Source organism: Ictidomys tridecemlineatus, chromosome 4, assembly GCF_052094955.1.
Source record: "Ictidomys tridecemlineatus isolate mIctTri1 chromosome 4, mIctTri1.hap1, whole genome shotgun sequence".
Lineage (NCBI taxonomy): Eukaryota > Metazoa > Chordata > Mammalia > Rodentia > Sciuridae > Ictidomys > Ictidomys tridecemlineatus.
In genome coordinates, this window is record NC_135480.1 from 7246419 (window position 1) to 7265620 (window position 19202).

Consider the following 19202-nt stretch of genomic DNA (forward strand, 5'->3'; position numbering starts at 1 on the left):
GACCTGGTCTGCCAGGTCGCAGAGACCACATCACCCTGAGCCCCTTTTCCATTTGTCCCATCCCAAATTGTTCAGAGAAAGGTCCCACCCAGTGTGTCCTTGTCCTTGTCCAACTTTATTAGTCAAGAGAGAAACAGGAGGAGGGTGCGGTTGACAGTCCCCCGCCATCCCTCTCCCTCTCCCTCTTCCTCAGAGGCCTCCTGGGGGCCCTGCAATTGGGCAGATCTCTGTGAGGCGCCCCTGGAAGCCCGTGAACACGCGCACACACACTCATACCGACAAATAAATAACGTCCTGGCCGGCGCCACAGACCAGCAGCTCTGTCGGTCTGCCAGGGAGTCCAGCCGGCCGGTCTGATGCAGCGGTGCCAACAGCCTGGAGGCCACAGGCCTCATCCCAAGGGCTGGGTTCTCCCCAGCACAGGCGGCGGGAGGCGAGCAAAGCTGCGGGCCGGGAGGCAGGAAGACTCCGAGGCTGGGGAGGCCGGGAAGCAGGAAGACTCCGAGGCTGAGGAGGCCCGGGAGGCCGGGAGGCCAGGGAGGCCTGCCAGCCCGGGCGGCTCAGCTGAGTGCGCAGCGTTCGCGCCGGCTCAGCTGCCGGCTCAGCTTGCGGCGCCGCTGCTCCAGGCCGCGTGCCAGACGCTCGTCCTCCTCCAAGGCGCTGGCAGGGAAGAGGTTCAAGTCAGCCCAGCCTCGACTGACCCACGATCCACACCGGCGCCCTGGGTCCACTCCTGTTCCCCGTCCCCACTCACATCCGCTCCTTGTGATCCAGGTCCCGGACCAGCTCGTCGCGCTGGTTCACCAGCGACACCAGCTCCTCCAGCAGGAGCTGCTCCCGGTGCTGCTGCGCCTCGGTTTTCTGCCAGTCTGAGGGCGGAGTAGCCTGAGTCAGGAGTGCCCCAGTGGCCCTGTCCCGCCTCCAGCCCCGTTCAGCCCTGTTTCCCACCTTCGATGGCCAGCATGGCCCGCAGCTCCCGGCTCAGCAGCTCAAACCTCCGCTCCAAGTCCTGCTCCTCGATGCTGGGAAGCAGGATGCAGGCCAGGTAAGGAAAGCGCACAGGGTGGGAGTGCCCAGGGCTCTGAGGGCTCTGTGGCCCCATCCCCCCCACCCCCCCACCCCCATTCTCTTAGCCCTCAGGCTGATCTCAAAAGCATACCCCAGTCCCCATGGAGAATTCCCTTTTGTTCTGACTGGTCTCCAATTATTGAATATTTATGCTGTCCACGCCCATTTTTAAAATAAGAAACAACCCAGAAGGTATGTGGATGGAAGTATTAGGCTAAAATTGTTCTGAAAAAGTTATCCAAAATGTTACCAGGTGTGGTGGTGCACACCTGTAACCCCAGTGACAAGTTGAGGCAGAAGGGTTGGGAGTACAAAGCCAGCCTCAGCAACTTAGCCAAGGCTCTCAACTTAGTAAGACTCTATCTCAAATAAAATATATAAAGGGCTGGGATATGGCTCAGTAGCACCCCAGGGCTCAATCCCTGGCACAAAAAATAAATAAATAAATAAAAATTCCCCAATGCAAAAGGGAGGCAAAATCATCTCCACCATGGAGAATAATAGGGAGAGTTGCTTCTGACTCCACTTGGGAGCCTGCTCAGACCCCTCCAGGCCTGTTTTTCCTACTGAAAAGGCAGAGGATCACATTGGAGGACTTAGCTCTGTCCCTTCTGGGCCAAAATTTTCTCTGAGTCTTTGCTTTATCATTAATAAAAAGGTATGCTCTTTATACAGGAAATAAGCATAAAAAATTAATACAATGAGTGAACAATGGTTTTCAAACAGATTTTTCTTAGAAAGAAGAAAGCAGTAAATACCTCTAACTGAAGTAGCTAAGAGTCCCTCTGCTAGTCCTCCCTACGCCAGCTGGGGGCAGGGCTTGAGCTGGTGGGGTCTGGGTTGGTGGGGCAGCAGGCCCGCTGCTGGGACTGGTACTCACAGCAGCTGCAGCTGATCCTGCCTTCGGATGAGAGCATTCTTCTTGTTGACCAGGGTGAACCACTCCTGGATCAGCATCTCCTCCTGTAGCCTGTTGGCACCTGAATTAGGCCAGGACAGTCACTGGACATCTGCCAGTTAGAGCAGCACAGCTGGGGGTTGGGGGAGGGGTTTGCTTCCTTGTGGCATCCCTGAAGCCTGAGCTGTGTGCCTCCAGCCAGCTGCTCCCCACTTAGGGCTCAGCATGCCCAGCTATACAAAGGGACGATGACTCCAGCTGGGCCTACTCCCAGATCCTCCTAAGGCCGGAAGAAGCTGCAGGGCTGGTTAGATCTGGTGGTGTATGTTGAGGAGTGGACCCCAGAGGCAAGCCCCACCTGACTCCATGAGGCTCCTCAGCTGCTTCTCCACCTCAGCAGCCCGCCCATCTATCTGCCTCTGCTCCTGTTCCAGGGCCTGCAGCTCTGCACACACATACTGACTGGTGTCCTGGAAGCGTTGCTGGGGGTGGAAAGGGGATCAGGGAATAGGTGGGCTCAGTCCAAGCTCTGCCTAGGAAGTTCCCACCCACCAGTTTCCCCCATTTAGCCCTACATACCAGTCCAGCCTCCTCCCCTGGACTTGGGGGTAACTCCTCCAATGGGGTACTGCCACCTGTAGACAGAGATGGGCTAAGGCATCTCCAGCCAACACATGCCCCAGGAAATCCTCAGCCCAGGATTTGTGAGCTGCTGAGCTGAGCTGGGGGTCACCCCACCCCCAAACTACTCACCAGGGAGCTGCTGCAGGGCAGTGGCTGTGGGTGGGCCAGGGGTAGGGCTGGGGTCAGGGCTTGGGCTTTCCTGTGGAAAAAAGGACCAGTGAGGGTTGGGAGGGGCTCCCTGACAGCCCCAGCCTGGGCCAGCCAGAGCCTCTCACACAGAGGGAAAGCAGAGTCCACTCTCCCAAACCCTGCTACCCAGCACTTTCTACAGTTCCCAACCACCTTCTTTTGGGGAAAGTACCTCCTTAAGCAAAGGCCAGGCCTCCACTCCCAGCCCACGGTCCTGGCCCATCCACACCAATCCTCCAAGCCTCCAAGTCCTCATTCCTGGGACTAGGATGATTACCAATCCCTCCATGGAGCACCCCCAGGCCACCTGACTCCTGTCACCCAGGGCTGGCACCCTCATCATGCCAGAGCCCCTGGAAGTGACACTGAGCTGCCCCGATGCAGCCCCATCTTTGGATATAGGCCATCCTGAGCCAGCACCTCCATCTCCCAGCCAAAAGGGGGCACCCTCCCACCTTATTATCCGTTCCTACACCCAGAATCCAGGTTGGCTGGACCTGAAAATTTTACCCTGGAAGTCCAGGGTGATGTGTCTCACTCCTGATAGTCATCCTGCCGGGACGTCAGCCCTGGGGGCTCCCACTTTAGCTCATCTGACATTCTAGTTCCTTGACAATGCTGCTCTGACCACCTTTCTGTTTCACAGGGTGGAGAGAAGGTGTCCAGTCCCCTCACTGTTTTCCCCAGGCTGCAACCTCTCAGAAGCAGCCCAGGACATTTTTGGACCGGGTACCATCCTCTAAAGCCTGGGTCAGTGGTGGCTTCCGCACCAGCCACCACCATGCCCTGCCTGCAACTCTACCCCCATGCCACAACTGAAAGGTCTTCCCAAAACCTTCATTGATGGCGTTATTCTCTTTGCACCTCTTCTCAGTCCTCAGCCTCACTGCCAAAGCCTGTGGGTGGCTCTAGCCTCAATTCCCCTACCATCCTGAGTCCCATCTAGATGACACCATCTGGCCACAGTGATGGACTTTCAGTTCCCTAAAAAGTACTCTCAGCATGAAATGGGCCTCCATCTTAAATTGCCCTAAACCAACTGGACACCTTCATGACTCAGCTCAGCTTGCCTCCTGCTGAGGCCCCCTCAGGTTCCCACATTCCTTTCTGCCTACCTCCTGAAGCCTGTCCTGGTCCCCAGTCTAGGCAGATGCTTCCTTCAAGGGCCTTTCCCATGACAGCTTTGATCCTACCCACACTTTACCATAGCTGTGCATGTCTCCCTGACCAAAGGGCTCTCCTTCAGATAGGGCTGGGCCCTATCATGCACCCAGGGTATACTAATTAATAATAATATCAAATAAAAATTAATAATGACAAATATCTATCAAAAATTCGAGTTGGCACTGTAAAGCACATTACTTTGCTTTCTCGTTTAGTTTACCTGACGACCTGGTGAAGTGGGGACCCTTACCACCCTCACTTTACAGATAAGGAAACTGAGGGTCAGAGATGAAGCCCATATGAGGCATGATTTCACCCAAGTCTTACTTCCAAGCTTGAACTCCCACTGGGATTTTTTTCTGTGTGTGTCCTTATATGTAAAATGGGGAGAAACCCCAGCTCCCTAGGACGTAAGAGTTGCAGGGCTCCAGAATGGCATCTAAGGGAACACGGAGCTCCCTTTTTTACAGTACCCTAAGTAGTACCTGCAGGCTTCTTTTCAAAGGGCTTTCATACCTTTGTTTCTTGGCCCCAAGGAAAGAGCACACAGAGCTTAAATATGTTTGCCCAGGATGGCACAGTGCATCCACAGAGCTGGGCCAGCAGGGGGCGCCACCTAAGAGCTCAGGTTCAGAACATAGGTTCATACTCTTGGCCTCTTCATCTCTCTGAGCTTTTCCATGTTCCAAGGTGGAAAATGGGGTAGTTATACTTCCCTGGAACCGGCACTGTGAGGGGTCATGTGGCAGGCCAGCAATTAGGAGGGGGCTCAACCGACAAGGCAGGCAGAGGCAGGAAGAGGAGAAGACCAACCACAGCAGGAATTGAGTTTACTCATGCCTGCGCTGATGGGAATTCCAATGCTTCTTCCTCATGTCTGACCCGGATTCCTCTTTCTATACCCTTAATGTGGCCCCTCCAACAGGAAGCCTAGCAGGGCTGCACCAGAAACATCTGCTTTTCTCATGGAGTTGCTTCATCCCCATTCCAGCTTCTAGGTGCAACGGGGACTCCCAAAGGTGGGGCCAGGCAGAGCCACCTCCCTCTGTACATGTGGGGCACTGGGGATGGGGGCGACCAATGAGGAGGAGCCTTCCCCAGCCCCCTGGGTCAAATATTTCCTGTGGGGCAGGGGCTAGAGGAGAGCCAGGCTTGGAAGAACCAGATGCTGGGACAAGGTCCCAGAAGGATGTAGGCTAGAGCTTCCCCTTTAAGATTTAAAGAGCCACTGACACTCACCAGTTGGGCTAGAGGTGGCTGTGTCCCACTGATGCCTGCCTACCTTATCTCTGATGAGGGCCCTCTCAGGCTCCCCCTTCACAGGCTCAACCCTGTGCCTCTGACCTGACACTTTAGCCCTCAGCCTGGCCTCGCTAGCTACCATCTGCAGACCTTCTGGGAGATGACTGGCAGTTCCCTAAACAAGCCCTGAACTTGCCTGCTGCCCGGCTTTTGCTTGTGCAGCTTCCTCCACTTAAGAGCCGCCCATCCCATTTTTCACCTGGGAAAGCCCTCCTATCTTATCAACGAGCTCAAGGGCTGCTACTTCTTCCAGAAAGCCTTTTCTAATGTAGTCCCTTCCTTCTTCTGAACTCAAGGACTATTGGGCAGTTGCAGGCATGAAGTGGCCTGACAGAACTGCCCCTACTGTCAGAGACCCCAGCTTCAAAGCCAGAGCCTGGACTTTAGTAACAGGAGTCATTCAATGAGTCCCTATTCTCTCCAGGACTGTCTCCCCTTGAGCACAGAGATGTAACACTCTGTGACAGGACCAGAGACCTGCAGGGGGTGGGACACAGGCCCCAGTAGGGTCTTCCACCTCCAACCTCCCATTCCAGAAAAAAAGGAACCTGGTCTCCAGCTTCTGTTGTTACAGATCCAAGGTGGAGAATCTTAGGATTAAGAGGACCCTTGAGGACAGACACCCTGCCCCAATTGTGCCTGCCTAGGGGCGGCTTACAGAGAAAGGCCTGAACTCTATAGTCCACAAAGCACTGTGCCCAGTGCTGACAATACAGAGCCTTCTGGAAACTTCCTACTACAGCCCATGGTTCCTCAAAATGGGTGACAAATATTAAAAACCGCTGGCATATATCCCAGGCAGGCAGCAAAGTCCAGGCCCACTGAGGGCCTGATGGGCCTTGGCTTAACAATGTCTCCGGATGAGGAACGAATACCACACAAGGGTCCCTCTGATCAGAGGCCTTTCAGCATCCAGCTGAGTCCCGTTGCTCTTCAACTGCTGCCCTCGCAACCAGCTCTGTCCTTGGGCCCAGCTCCTTACCACCTCAAGCTGCAGCGGAAGCGGGGCACTCACCCCAGCGACGGCTGCCGAAGCTCCCGCGGCTCCCGAGTCCGGGTCGTCCACCGAGAAGGAGTTGCTGTTCCGCAGCCGAGAGCGCCTCTTCTTCAGCAGGTCCGCGTCGCGTACGTGGGAGAAGGAGCCGTGCGCTCTCGGCGGCGGCACGGGCCCGGCCTCGGTATTGAGGGAAGACCGCCGCAGTCTCACACCGCCCGCACCACTCGCGCCACTCGGGCCCCCCGCCCCATTCACCAGCCCCTCCGCTAGGGGCACTGGGGACGGGGGCGACCGGGCTCCGGAGCCCTCCCCGGGGGTCCCTGCCGGGCGCGCTTCCCCTGTGGCCTCGGTCTCTCCGTCCTTGGACGTGCAGACCACGTCCACGCCCTTGGTGGCCGCTCGGTTCTCGCGGCCAGTGGCCTCCTTGGGCTCCTTGGAAGCCTCAGCCCCGTGCTCGCGCAACCGCTGCGCCAGGCCGCTGGCATCCAGATCGTCGGGAGGACTCGCCTGGGCGCTGCCCACGCGGTATGTGCCGGCACCACCACCGCCCTCCAACTGCACCAGCTGCAGCTCCTGCCCGGTGCAGAAGGCACGGATCTGACACAGGTATGTCATGACGATGAGCTTGTCGGGCACAGACAGCAGCACCATGTCAGCGGGCTCCAGCAGCCGCGACACGCCCAGGGCCGCGAAGCCATCGAAGGCCTAGGAAGGGTGCACTCAGGGTCAGCAGCCATGGTAGCCACCGGTGTTACCCAGCAACTGCAGCCCAGGGCCAGCCCGCTCAGGGGGTCCCCGAGTTGCAAGCCAGGGTTTGCCTAGCAACGCCTTCTACCTCCTGCAGAGGGAAATCTAGCAACAGCCCCCCCCCCCAAAGCGTTCCTTAGCAACTGCACTGTCCACCCCAGTTACCAAAGGGTGGTTTTGTAAAAAGGATCTGGGGGAAATAATGCTTAAAAAACAAAACAAAACAAAACAAAACAAAACAAAACGCCAAAACAAACTAAATGAAACAATTTAATGACAAAAAAGGGTGACATAGGTCCAAAAGCCACATTGGCGGGTCCCTGCAGTCCATAGATTCCCCAATTCTCAGGTCTTCAGCATCACTCTAGACCCTCATCCCCCCCCCCCTCCGTGGCTCTCTCCCCCATCTCACCTGCTTGTTGTTCTGTTTGATGTTGAGCGGGTCAAGGGAGGCATAGTCACTGCAGAAAGAGTGCTGGTCAGAAGCTGGACTGCTCTGCCTACAGGCTCCCCCAGTCATTGCCTGCCCCCCAAGCTCACATCTTGTCTGGGTAGAATCGGTGCAGAATGGCACAGAAGGCCAAGCCGTTTCGCCAGGATGTGGTGAAGTTGGTGATGCGGACACCACGGTAGCCGGTGGTGACCTCTTGGCACCACTCCAGCAGGGACTGGCTGGAGCTGACCAGGGTAGGTGGTGCCTAAGGACAAAGAGGTGGGCTTAGGTGATGTGCATCTGGGACCTGTTCCCTCTGCCCTTTGGGAAGCTCAGGCTTGGCACAAAACAATCCCAGCTCTGAGTTTGCAGGGGTCTTCAGAGACCACTTGGCCAGAACCTTGGGGTCAGGTAAAAGGGTATCCAGCTCAAGGGTGTTATCTGCCAAGGTTACTTAAAAGGTCAGATGCCCCCAGGCAAGATCAGAGGTCACCAGCAGCCACATCTCAGTCAGCCCAGAAAACCAGCTCCATGCGACCCAGGGAAGACAGGGTGGGAGAGCCGGGACATCCTGAGGAAGGAAGGGATGAGGGGGCTCTTGAAGCTGAGCTCCCCATCCCATCCCATCTCAGTCCACCAGGTGGGTCCATGCAGAGCCGCCGTTCGCTCAGCCCCAGGTTAGTGAGAAGAAGCAGGCTGGGCCCTCGGCGGCCCCCATCCCTACCTGGCTGCCCGGCAGCCTCCTGTCCTCTTCAGGTTCCCCTGGGGAAGAGGCCCCCGAGGGCCTGGGCACCCCAGCCCCCGCCCCGCTGGCCACCTGCATTGAAATCAGACTGGCCTTTGGGAGGCTTCCCTCAGCTTCTTGCCCTTTCTTGGTTCCCAAGACCCCAGCCTCTGCTTCCTGGGCCTCAAAAATAACAGATTTGTTCTCTGGGGGCTCTAAACTGACCATGTCTGCTTTCTGGGCTCCCCAAACCTCAGATTTGACCTCTGACAACCCCCAAACATGAGGCTCTGCCCCTTGGGCTCTCAAAACTTTAGTCTCTTTCTCTCCCACTAAAACCTCTACCCCTACTTCCTGGTACCTTAAAACTCTTTGCTTAGTACCTGGAGCCCTTAAATCCTCATTTTTGAGAGCTCCCCAGACCCTAGTATCTGCCTCCTGGACCCCAAAATTCTCAGTCTGTACCTCCCCAGGCTCTGGAACTGTAGTTTCCATACTCTGCATCTCAGCCTCTGCCACTTCAGCCACAGGCCCTGAGACCCCAGAGTGCTCCATCTCTGTCTCCTGGGCCCTGGCTATCTCAGCTTCTAATCCTGGGACCCCTGAACCCCCAGCTACTATCTCCTGGATCCCTAACATCTCAGCTTCTGCTGTCCCAGTATCAATCCTTAGAACCCCTGAACCTCCTACCTCTGTCTCCTGGGCCCCCAATATCTCAGCATGTGCTGCCTCAGTTTCTATCACTGAAACCTCTAAATCTCCTACCTCTGTCTCCTGGGAACCCCCTGCAATCTCAGGTTGTATCCTTGGGGCCCTTGAACCCCTAGGTGCTACCTCTTGGATCCCTGACATCTCAGCTTCTGCTATCCTAGTCTCTATCCCTGGTATCCCCAAAACCCCCAACTTTGTTTCCTGGGCTCCTAATATCTCAGATTCGGCCACCTCAACTGCTATTCTTGGAACCTCTGAACTGTCAGTTGCTATTTCCTGGGTCTCCAATATTTTAGCTTCTGCCTCCCCAGCCTCTGTCTCTGATATCTTAGAACTTCCTCTCCCCATCTCCAGGATCCCTAATATCTCAGATTCTGCTACCTCGGCTTCTATCCTCAGCAACCCAGAACGTTCAGGTATCTCCTGAGTCCTTGATACCTCCAACTTGGCTGTCCCAGCAGCCTCTACCTCCAGGACCCCTGATCTTCCTGCCTCTGTTGCCTGGGCCTCCAATACCTCAGCTTCCACTCTCCGAGTTTCCTTCACTGGGAACACTGACCTGCTTGTGCCTGTCTTCTGAGTCTTCAATTCCTCCCACTCTGCTAGCCCACCCTCTGTTCCCAGGACCCTTGACTGGTCAGATTCTTCCTCCCAGACCTTCAGATCCCTAGATATTGCCCCCTGGTCAGCTGATGATGGGGCCCCCTGAAACCTGCTCACCTGGGGCCTGGTGCTTGCTGCTCCGGCAGAGGGGCCCTGCTCCAGGGCTGTCCTCCCAACACCAGGGGCTCTGCCCCTCACCTCTGCACCCTCTCTCTCCTGGCCTACAGCAGTCCTGGCCCCCCCGAGGTCACTGAGATGTCCAGAGTGCTCTACAAGCTCTACTAGAGGTGGCTTCAGGACTGCAGTCATCTCTTCCTGGGCTCTGAACCCCATCTTCCCCTGAGAGCCCCTTGGAGGAGCCTCAGGAGTTACCCTAAAACATGCCTCAGGCATCAGCCCTGTTGCCTCTGGTCCCTTATTGGCTAGAAGACTCACCTTTGATCTCTGCTCAGCATCCTTTCTACTGAATTCTGACCTCTCTTCAGCCTCCCCAGCTGTGCCTCCTGCCCTTTGTGCAGTGTCCACCCCACTAGCCTCTGGTCTTTCCCCATTGTCTCCCTCTTCAACTTTGGGTCTCTGCACCTCCAAGGTATCTCTGGGACCTTGGTCCTCAATGTCTGGGCCTGGCCTGGCTCCCTGGGCCTTTGTCCCTTCCTGGGGGCTTATCCAGGTCTGGGTCTCCCCAGAAGAACCCACTCCTGCTTGGGGAACCTCTGGAGCACTGGGGACCTCATCAGCCCCTTTGGGGGCCGGGGGCCGGGGAGCTCCAGAGCCTTTCCGGAGCCGAGGGGCTGGGGTAGGGGCCGTGTCCTGGCCTGGCTGTGTCGAGGACCTGAGGAGAGAGCAGGAAGAAGTGTTGGGGGGCTCATGTGGGCCCCATTCTCACGTCTACCACATCCTTCAGCCTGCTGGGGCACTGGCGAGGCAGGGCAGGAGGAGAGGACTGCTCCCAGGAGGACGGGGCAGGGGAGGCTGGTTCCAGAGCTCACCTTGACTCTGGTGGGGTTCCCGGGGGCCTTGGGGCCTCAGGCCCCACCTGGCCCCCAGCTGCAGAAGCTGGTTCTGACCCCTGGCCCCGGGAGGCCCCAGTTGCAGGTGCAGGGGCACTCACGGGGGCTGGGCTGATATCCTCAGCACTAGAAGGACTGGCAGCTAGAGAGGAAGGGAGGAGCCACTGAGGCCTGGGACCTGTAACTTGGGGTTCAGTTCTCACCCCATCCCAACCCAGGGCCTCACCTGCCTGCTGGGGTTGTACTTGGCCTTCACCTTCCTCCTCACAAAGTGTCTTCAGCTCCCGAGAGGTATCTGGCATGGGGAGTTCAATGAGCCCAGGGCAAGCCTGCAGGTCACACCCCCTCCCCCAACTAGAGTACAGGGCCTACCTGGGAATCGCCCCAGCCTCAGGGCACCGCCCAGGCCTTCGAGAAGAGACAGGCCCTCAGATGCAGAGAGAGAGAGAGAGAGAGAGAGAGAGAGAGAGGAACGAGAAAGAAAACCACAGGGGCAGACAGACAAAAAGCCTTAATGAGCAGAAGGGAGGGACAGGTGGTGAGGGGTGGGGAGATTGGACTGCAGCCTGGCTTAGCTCTGGGCCTCTGACCAGGCTTCTCAGGTCAGGCACAGTCCAGGCAGGCACCCACCAACCCGGGGCTAAGAGGGCCAGGGGCAGGGGAAGCCATCCTACAGGACTCAGTCAGATCAATGCTATAGGGCAGAATCCATTTAGAACAAACAGGGCTGCTGGGCAGGTTGGAAGTGCTGGGCAGAAATGAGCTTCCACCTCTGGGCATGCACAAGCTGGTCCCACCCCAGCACAGTCAGCGGCTTGTAGCCTAGGTACCCCCAATGCTCCTAGGCTTTGGCAGTCTCAGCCTTGGCAGGCTGTGCGCCCACCTGGCTGGGGGCCTCGAGCCCGGGCCTCAGGGGCCCCTGGGCCATTAGCCTCATCCTCGTCACTTTCAGCAAAGTCGTCCAAGTTGCCCACATCACTAGGCTTCACGCTCATGAGGCTGGCCAAGCTCTGCATGTCATCATCCCTGGGGGTGAGAGGTCAGGGATGAGGGCTGGGGCCAGAGATCACAAGCCAGGGCCAGGAGGGCAAGTGGGCACTCACGTGGCGCGGCCCTCCCGCAGTAGCACCCCTGAGAGAGTTAGCTTCAGCTCAGCCTGCACCACCTTCACAGACTTGGGCTTCAGCAGCAGCCGCAGCGGGGCCTGGGCTGGAACAGGCCCTGCATGACGGGCCAGGTCCACCTCGGCTGTGGCCAGCACTTTCCGCTGCCCCTTGGACTCCTGTGGGCGGGGGTGGAATGGAGCAAGAGCATCCATGCTGCCCTCAGATCCCCCGGACCCCAGCCCTCTCCATCCCACCCCAGCACTCACGTTCTCAATAATAAATGTCCACTCTTTGGCCTCATACTGGTCCACGTGGGGGTCCTGGGAACAAGGGCGTGAGTGAGTACAGGGCTGCAGAGAGGGCAGCAGAAGAGCCTGAGCTGGCTCAGGAGCTGCGAGGCCTTCACGCCTGTGGGCCTGCAGCCAGCTCCTCTGCTCCCCAATGCCAGCTGCCCCTCTTCCTGCAGGTGTGGCAAATACCGACTCCTCCAAGAACTCCCGGGCCACCCACGTGGAGTAGTGCAACCCCCGCACCAGAAAATCTGGGTATCTCCCCTCTATTCTTTTTCACTGGATGAACAACCCACCATGGGCCCCATGGCTGCCCAGCACGGCAATCCCTTGCCTGCTCCTGTCCATGCCAGAGGCTGGAGACTCACCCTGTACAGGGTCACGGAGATGTCCACATTCTCAGGCACCATCCACACTACGGTGCCCCGGTATGGGTTCTGGATACCTGGCTGCCAGCTATGGGCCTAAAAGGGACAGTGTGAGTCCTCCCCTGCACTCACCTCTTTCTCCCTCACCCCCATTCCCTTCTCTCCAAACTTGACCCTACCTTCCTCTCCCCTGTGTATCCTGGTCTGACCTGGAACCCCACTCCAGCTCCCCATCAGCTGCAACCAGCCTCCCACTCCACCCAGTAGGCCCTGTCCCCAACCTGCAACCACACTGTCCCCCACCTTGGAGCAGATGCGACGATTCCGCCGAGTCCACACCACCACCAGCTTATCCGGCTGCCTGAGGGAGGGAGCGAAAGAGGGGGCTCAGTCAGGCCCACCCAGCCTCCTCATCTCGTCTTCCTTCTCCACTTCCTTCAGGGTCCTCCTTCAGCCCTTGTCCCTTTCCCCCAGGAGAGGGCATGGGCAGCCCCTTATCTGGGGCCACAGGGTGAGGGTGGGGCTGCTGAGGCAGGGTGGAGCCCAGGCCAAGGGCAAAGGCCCAGACAACATGGACCAGCAACAAGAATGTGGAAAGAGGAGAGGTATGTGCATGCCTGTAATCCCAGCCACTCAGGAGGCCGAGGCAGGAGGATCACAAGTTTGAGGCCAGCCTCAGTAACTGAGCAAGGCCCTCAGCAACTTAGCAAAATGCTGTCTCAAAATAAAAAGGACTGGGGATGTAGCTTAGTAGTAAAAGATACCCCTGAGTTCCATCTCCAGTGCAAAAAGAAGAAAGGGAAAGCAGAGACAGACATAAAAGATAGATGGACACAAACATGCACACGCGCACACACACACACACACACTCAGAGACACAAGCAAAGACAAAGTCTCAGAGTAAAAATGGTCCGTTCACTCACAAATTATTTGTGAAGTACCCACTGCCCACTATGAACCCAGCCCAGTTTGGGGAACAGTGAGGAAAAAAGGAAAGGCAAGACCTTTCTGGGCTAAGGACAAGGGAAGTGGGAGGCAAGAAGGAAAAGAAATGGCAAACTAACTTCAGGGGGTTGTGGGAGAGCCAGGAGGGGGAGGTCTGAGCAGAGGTGAGTTGGGGAGGGGTGGGTCATTTGGGGTTCTCTAGCAAGAGGGCTCCAGGCAGAGGGGAAGGCAGGTGCAAGGGAGGGAGAGGGCCAGGGAGAGAGTGGGGGTGAGGCCACAGACATGGGGGCCTGCCCCCAGAGCCCTAGATCCTAGCTTTGCAGAAAGATGATGTCAGTGTAGGCTAGTCAGGGAAGACTTCCGGAGGGTCTGGGCCAACTCAGGAGATGCAGGGATGTGTGGAGGCCAAGACAAAAGGAGGCATGAAGCCCAGGGCCTAGTTCCACACATGGAACTGACGTGGCTGGGCCTGAGGGAGAGGGCCCGATGGAGTTAGTGTCCATCTGCTGCCAAGGATGAGGATGGTTGAGGGAAAATCAGGTAAAGGAACCCAACAGCACTCCTTGCCTGTCCCTAGCCCCATGCCAGGATGCTCTGGTTTGGCCCACTCACTGCCCCTCCTAGGCCAAGCCCGGATAAATAGCTCTCCTATTAACCCCTGAGGATGCTGTGGCTCAAAGGGGTCAACCAAGTAAGAACCCACAGCTGAGCCCTGAGCCCTCTGGCCCAGAGCTAAGCTCTCTTCCCTAACCCCAAACTGCAGGCAATAGCCAAGCAAAGATAGCCACAGGCCTTCCCAGAAAGGGGAAGCAAAACACAGGGTGCCTAGGGAGGGCGGGGGCCTGGTTGGCAGCCTGACTCAGGCCAGGCACACCCTCCCAGGGAGCTCCAACCTGGGCAGGGGCAGCTTCCTGTCCTGGTCTCCAGACTAAGAAGCCCAGAAGGCCCTACCCACTGCCTGTGACTCAGCCGCATTGACACTGCCTGCACCCCTGGCCTGCTGTCCAGGACAATGCTCAGCGTCCCCCTGGCCTCACCCAGGATGCTAAGGCAAAAGCCAGAGGTCAGAGTTCAAGTGCTAGCTCTGTGGTGTGTTACCCGAGTCAGGCCCTATCCTCTCTGGGCTTCTGCCAAGTGAAGGGCTCGGTGTGAGCAAGACCTGAGACATATATCAGTTGCCTCAGGCACCCCAGCCTTTGCTCACTCCCCTCCCCTTAGACCCCATGGTTTCTTCCTGCCCCAGCCCTTACCCTTGGGAACCTAAATTTAGCCCCACTGGGCTGGGCGGTGAGGCCCCCACAGCTGTGCCCTAATCCAGCCAAGGGAAGCTGACACCAGGGAGCTCGTATATTTAGGGTGTGACGCAGGGGCCGGCAGCTGCCGGTGGGGACAATTGAACCAGATGCCCCTGGCCCTTTTGGCAGTCTAGGGACAGGACGTGCACCCTCACCCTACTACCTGGCCCTCTGCAGGTCCTCTACTGCAGACCCCCCAAACCTCCTAGGTCCTGAGGCCCCTTTAAGCTGCTCCCCGCCTCCCTCCTCATCCCTCCAAGTGCTCAGTTTCCCCTTTTAAGGACATTGTGAAGACATTTCCAGCCTCCCAGAGCCCACTCTGGCTCAAGGGGAGGGGTGTCCTCTGGGCAGGGCTTGAGAGGGGGACATTTTTGTTCCAAGCTGGACTAAGGTCCATGAGGTTTCTGCCCCAGCTCTGGCCACCTGTAGACCTTATGCAACTTTCCAGTGCGGGCCTTACCATCTCTCTGGCCCCAACCCCCCCAACCTCCCTCCCCAAGCCCTGATGAAATTGTGGGCACAGACAGATGCTCAGGCTTCCAAGCCCTGACCCCAGCCCCAAGAGGGTTCCCACACCCCCAACTCTAGGGGTTCCACAAGTTGCAAGGCACTTCTGAGCCCCTCAGTCTGGCACCCCAGGCTCAAGCTGGGATGGAACCCTTTGGCTATTGGGCTGGCGGGCAGAGTTCTCTCAGGCTCAAACCGCCTGATGGCGGCGTCCCAGCCAATCTTGGAATGGTCCCTCAGGCCTCCCTCCCACTCACCATTTTTTGGTGCACTCCAACACCAGCTCGTGGTAACAGGCCACAAACTGGAACTTGGCGGCCCTCTTGCCCACGCGCTGCAGACGTTTCCACACAGAGGTCATGGCCCCCTCCGCTCCTGCTGCCCACTTCTCAGGCCCAAGTTTCCCGCTGGCCTGCGATCACTGGCCCTACCCGGGTACCCATGGTGTCCGGGGCTCCTATCCGCGTTGCCCGCCCCGTCCGTGCGGAAGTATTTGAGGCTCGGACGCCGGGCTGCTGTCCCCGCCGCCGCCCGGTGGTCTGGCTGAGTCGGCGGGGTGGTCTGAGGCGCGTCGGGCTGGCAGGAGAGCGGAGCGGCGAGCGCGCCGTTTCCTGGAGCCGCACCCCCGTCGGAGGGCGGGCGGGGCCCGGGCGCGGGGCGGGAGCCGGGGCAGGAGAGCCGGGGGGCGGAGCGACCCGGCTTCCGGGGCCTCGAGCCGCTACCCGCGCGCGGGGGGCGGCGGTAGGGGGTGGGAGGTGGTGACATGCGACTGTAGTGCCCGTTTGATGCGCGCAGAGGCGGCGTGGACGCGCGGTCCGGATGGAAGCGCGTGGTCCGGGACAGCGGGCAACTGGCAACTTCGTGCCGCCCTGGAGGAGTGCTGTCCTGGCCGCCTCCCTTCCTGCTTGCTGTCCTTTCTTACTCGTGACCCCATTTCACAGGCTAGGAAAAGAGAGACTCAAAAAGGGGAAGGGACTTGTTCAGGGTCTTCCTGATAGTCTGGGCCAGATTCAAATGTTCTCAACTCTGGCATGGCTGCCATCCATGCCTTAACCAGAGCAGGAAGGAGCAAGCGGAATTAGGGACTAACCTTGGTGCCCTATCAGTGGGCAGCACCCATCCCCCAGTCTCTCAGAACCTGACTCCTCAGCTGTTAGAGGGAAGACAGCCTCGACCTCCCACAAGCAGCTGGAGGTTCAGATCCTGACTCCAACTCAAGTGTGTGGACTTGGGCAAAGTACTAACACTCAGCCTCAGTTTTGACAACTGTTAAATGAGGATAACTATAGTTGTCTTTTATAGAGTCATTGAGAGGATGAAACCTCAGAAAGCATTTATCACAGAGCCTGGCTAATTTTGACAGGCATCATTTCATGAAATCCGTTATCATGGACAGGAAAGAAACGTGTGCCTGCATGTATGGTATGTTTGTTTACTTTCTCTCCCCTGGGAAATGCACCCCTCACCCTGCTTTAGCTGCAGACTTAACACCTAAGTTAGAGTTTTTATTGCCCACCCACCAGCCCAGCAGGGGCATGAGCATCTGCAGAAGTCAAACCCTGACTTAAGAGAACTGGCCTGGGGCAATACATCGGTGGTGGGTTTCCTCCCGACCTGCGTTTTGCCCTGTCAGGTTTGTGAACTGACAGGGGACCCTGGTGCTTGGTACTTGGTTTGATCAGGACATCTGATCTGCCAGGAGTTCCAGCTGAGTTGCAACTCCAGGAGGCAGGTGACTGTGCTGCAGAGTACGGGGTGAGCTGCCTGTTAAGCCTGAAGTGTGCAACCTCATGAATGTGCTGGCTTCTTCCGGTGGGCTTGACACCCGATTATGGCTTTCAGTCCCAATAGCGTGGTTCTCGGTTTCCGGAGTAAGGGGAAGAGCTTTACATGAAAGTCTTTAGTGCAAAGTGTGTGGGGAGCAGGCGAGCCGTGCGATGTGTATGAGACAAAGTGTGCAATGAGGGTGTCTGGGACCCCAATCTCGCTTCACTGACACTGAGTCTCTTACACCCAGGCTTGGGGCCCAGCCCTCATCTTCTGGGCTTTTCTGGCCCCTACTGAGGCCGAAACTACACTCCCTTCAGCCTCCATAGCTCTTTCCACAGCCATGAGCTCCAGTGCCTTCCTGAGCTTTCCCCTCTCCTGCCGAGGGGCCCCCGGACCGCCGCTCCGGCCCACCCATTTCCTGTGTTGCACCAACTCCGCCCCCACTCGAGGTGGAAAGTTTCTCTCCTCAAGATGGGCGGCTTCTTCTCCTTCCTTCCCGGCGGGCCAGGAAAACCCAAAGCGATTGGGAAAGGCGGGCTGGGCGAGAAAGCCGCCAGTGGGAGAGGGGAAGTGACTCCACCGCAGTCCTACAGCTGCGGAGCCAGGCTCGGGCAGCCTGGAACGCTCCCAACTGCGCTGGGGGAGAATGATTCGCAGCCGCCGCTGGTAAGCCTTTCACTCAGGGGTCTCGGACGCCACCTGCCGGTGAAATGTGGAACTCACTTGTCAGAAGCCGCTACATTCCTGCCCAGCGCCAGCAATCAGAACAGGAACTCAGGGATGTTTGTTTATTTATTTATTTACCAGCCCAGGAGGCTGGCCCCTAAACTTAAAATATCCAGCTTGGGGCCTTAGCCTGTTATGGACTCTTGGATGTGTGCAGGCATGGGTCCTGAGGCCCTTATTCAGGGCAGTGGATCCCAGGGACCAGAGGTGGAATGCCCCTGAGCCAGCAGCTGCCATTTAGCAGCAAAAGATGAAAAGATAGGAGCCAGGCACTCATCCCAATCCCAGTGATGCCAAGGAGAGTGCAAGATACTTCGGGCCCCATCGCCAAGCTGGGGGTGCACATATGTAGAGAAGAGGCCCAGTATCATGGCAACCCAGGTGCCCACCCAGTGCCAACCAACCAGGAAGGGGTTGGCAGTTTTGCCTGAGAGGCATATGCCTGGCTCTCCTGAGGTGAGGAGGTACAGGTGGAAGAGCAGGCACTGTCTTCTGAGGACATGCTCAGGGGCGAGTTTTGACCCTTTTGCATGGGTGCATCCCCACCCACCCCAGCTGTTCAAAGGCTGATGTGGAAGGCGTCCTGCAGCCACTGATCTCGGGCATTATGTGTCTGGGGCACAGTGAGGGGTGGTGGGTCAGGGGGCAGGCTGGCATCAGGAGGCTCATCGTCATCAGAGAGGCCGGCATCCGGTGGATAGGAGCTGTCCGAGTGCAGGGAAGATGACAGGTCCTGGCATAAACTCAGGTCTTGGCACAGGTGTTTGTAGTCCTGGATTGATTCATACAGGCCCCACAACTGGCACAACAGCGACATGTCCAGCTGCCGTAACCCCACCTGCAGACAACTGACAGTGGGCTCTCCTGGAATCCAGAGCCCCCGGCCCAGGTCACAACCCTAGCCAATCTTTCCAAAGTGAAAGTTCTAGGGACAACAGAAGGCACGTGCAAGCTGTGGAACTTTAAGCAAGCCACTGACCCTCATTTGTAAAGTGGGGTTGCAATAGAGCAAGGCTAGTGGTCCAGCCCTCTTGCTCCTGCCTTTGAGAATGAAATGAGGTAACGTGAGTAAAACATTAAAAATACATATGTATAGTAACTACTGTCACGCCTGGCTGTTGCTAATTACTGTTACAAACCCCCATAACTCAAATGCCTCTGTGGGACCTCTGAGACCCAGTCCGGTGCCCCTGCGATCCACCTCGCCCGGGACCCTCCCCCCCGCGGCGCCCACCCACTCACCATCTCCTTGCGCAGCGCGGCTAGTGCTGAGTCGAGGTTGACTGGGCGACGCGGGCCGGAGGCTGGCCCCGAACTGGCGGGGCCAGTGGCGTGGCGGGGCCCGTCTGGGGCACGGGCGGCGCGGCTCAGCTCGTCGTGGATGCGGCTGCGCTGGCTGTAGACGCGCTCCAGCTCCCGCCACGAGCCCCCGCTTGCGTTGAGGAGGCCGCTGAGGCCGCGCGGTAGCGGCGGGAGCCCGGCTAGGGCGCAGCCCGCGCCACCTGGAGCCTCAGCAGAGGGCAGCCCGTTCATGGCCGTGCCGGCGCAGAGGGCGATACCACCTTCCTCCCCGCAAAGCTTTGCCCTGCCCGGGCCGCCACCCGCAGGCTCGGCACCTCCCGGCCCGGCCTGCCCAGCACAGCCGCCACCCGCAGGCCGCGCTTTGTTCCTTCCCTGGCTCCTCTGACTCCGCCCCTGACCCACCCCTCCGCATGGGCGGGGCCT

General features: G+C 58.0%; 2 protein-coding genes across 9 annotated transcripts; both read right to left on the reverse strand.

Moving 5' to 3' along the window:
- Nucleotides 1-96: 96 nt before the first annotated feature.
- Ehbp1l1 (EH domain binding protein 1 like 1) lies at nt 97-15641 on the reverse strand. Of its 8 annotated transcripts, none has more exons than XM_078045604.1 (20): nt 15239-15641; nt 12538-12595; nt 12235-12330; nt 11843-11896; nt 11574-11752; nt 11354-11496; nt 10843-10878; nt 10697-10765; nt 10450-10612; nt 8612-10292; nt 7530-7687; nt 7402-7450; nt 6261-6947; nt 2720-2789; nt 2546-2601; nt 2325-2448; nt 1949-2048; nt 949-1022; nt 755-869; nt 97-660 (listed from the first exon to the last, which is right to left on the reverse strand). In XM_078045604.1, the coding sequence occupies exons 1-20, from the start codon at nt 15340-15342 to the stop codon at nt 561-563; spliced, it is 4116 nt and encodes a 1371-aa protein (XP_077901730.1). In that variant the 5' UTR covers nt 15343-15641; the 3' UTR covers nt 97-560. The 8 variants fall into 8 exon arrangements, with proteins under 8 accessions (XP_077901730.1, XP_013217495.2, XP_077901731.1 ...); XM_013362041.4 differs by having other exon boundaries at nt 8147-10292; XM_078045605.1 differs by having other exon boundaries at nt 9578-10292; nt 15239-15640.
- Nucleotides 15642-17532: 1891 nt separating this feature from the next.
- On the reverse strand, nt 17533-19167 carry Fam89b (family with sequence similarity 89 member B). The gene is made up of 2 exons (XM_078045622.1): nt 18720-19167; nt 17533-18315 (listed from the first exon to the last, which is right to left on the reverse strand). Exons 1-2 carry the CDS (start codon nt 19008-19010, stop codon nt 18037-18039), a joined length of 570 nt encoding a protein of 189 aa, XP_077901748.1. The 5' UTR covers nt 19011-19167; the 3' UTR covers nt 17533-18036.
- Between the last annotated feature and the right edge of the window lie 35 nt (nt 19168-19202).

What these genes read in the sequence shown, in the direction of transcription:
- Ehbp1l1 (XM_013362041.4), bottom strand. Translation starts at nt 15,342, where the DNA reads ATGACCTCTGTGTGGAAACGTCTGCAGCGCGTGGGCAAGAGGGCCGCC. An exon ending in CTGCGGGAGGGCCGCGCCAC is followed by an intron (nt 11,497 to 11,573) that starts GTGAGTGCCCAC and finishes TCTCACCCCCAG; the next exon opens with GGATGATGACATGCAGAGCT. An exon ending in CTGGATCACAAGGAGCGGAT is followed by an intron (nt 661 to 754) that starts GTGAGTGGGGAC and finishes CTTCCCTGCCAG; the next exon opens with CGCCTTGGAGGAGGACGAGC.
- Fam89b (XM_078045622.1), bottom strand. Translation starts at nt 19,010, where the DNA reads ATGAACGGGCTGCCCTCTGCTGAGGCTCCAGGTGGCGCGGGCTGCGCC. An exon ending in CCGCGCTGCGCAAGGAGATG is followed by an intron (nt 18,316 to 18,719) that starts GTGAGTGGGTGG and finishes AGTTGTCTGCAG; the next exon opens with GTGGGGTTACGGCAGCTGGA.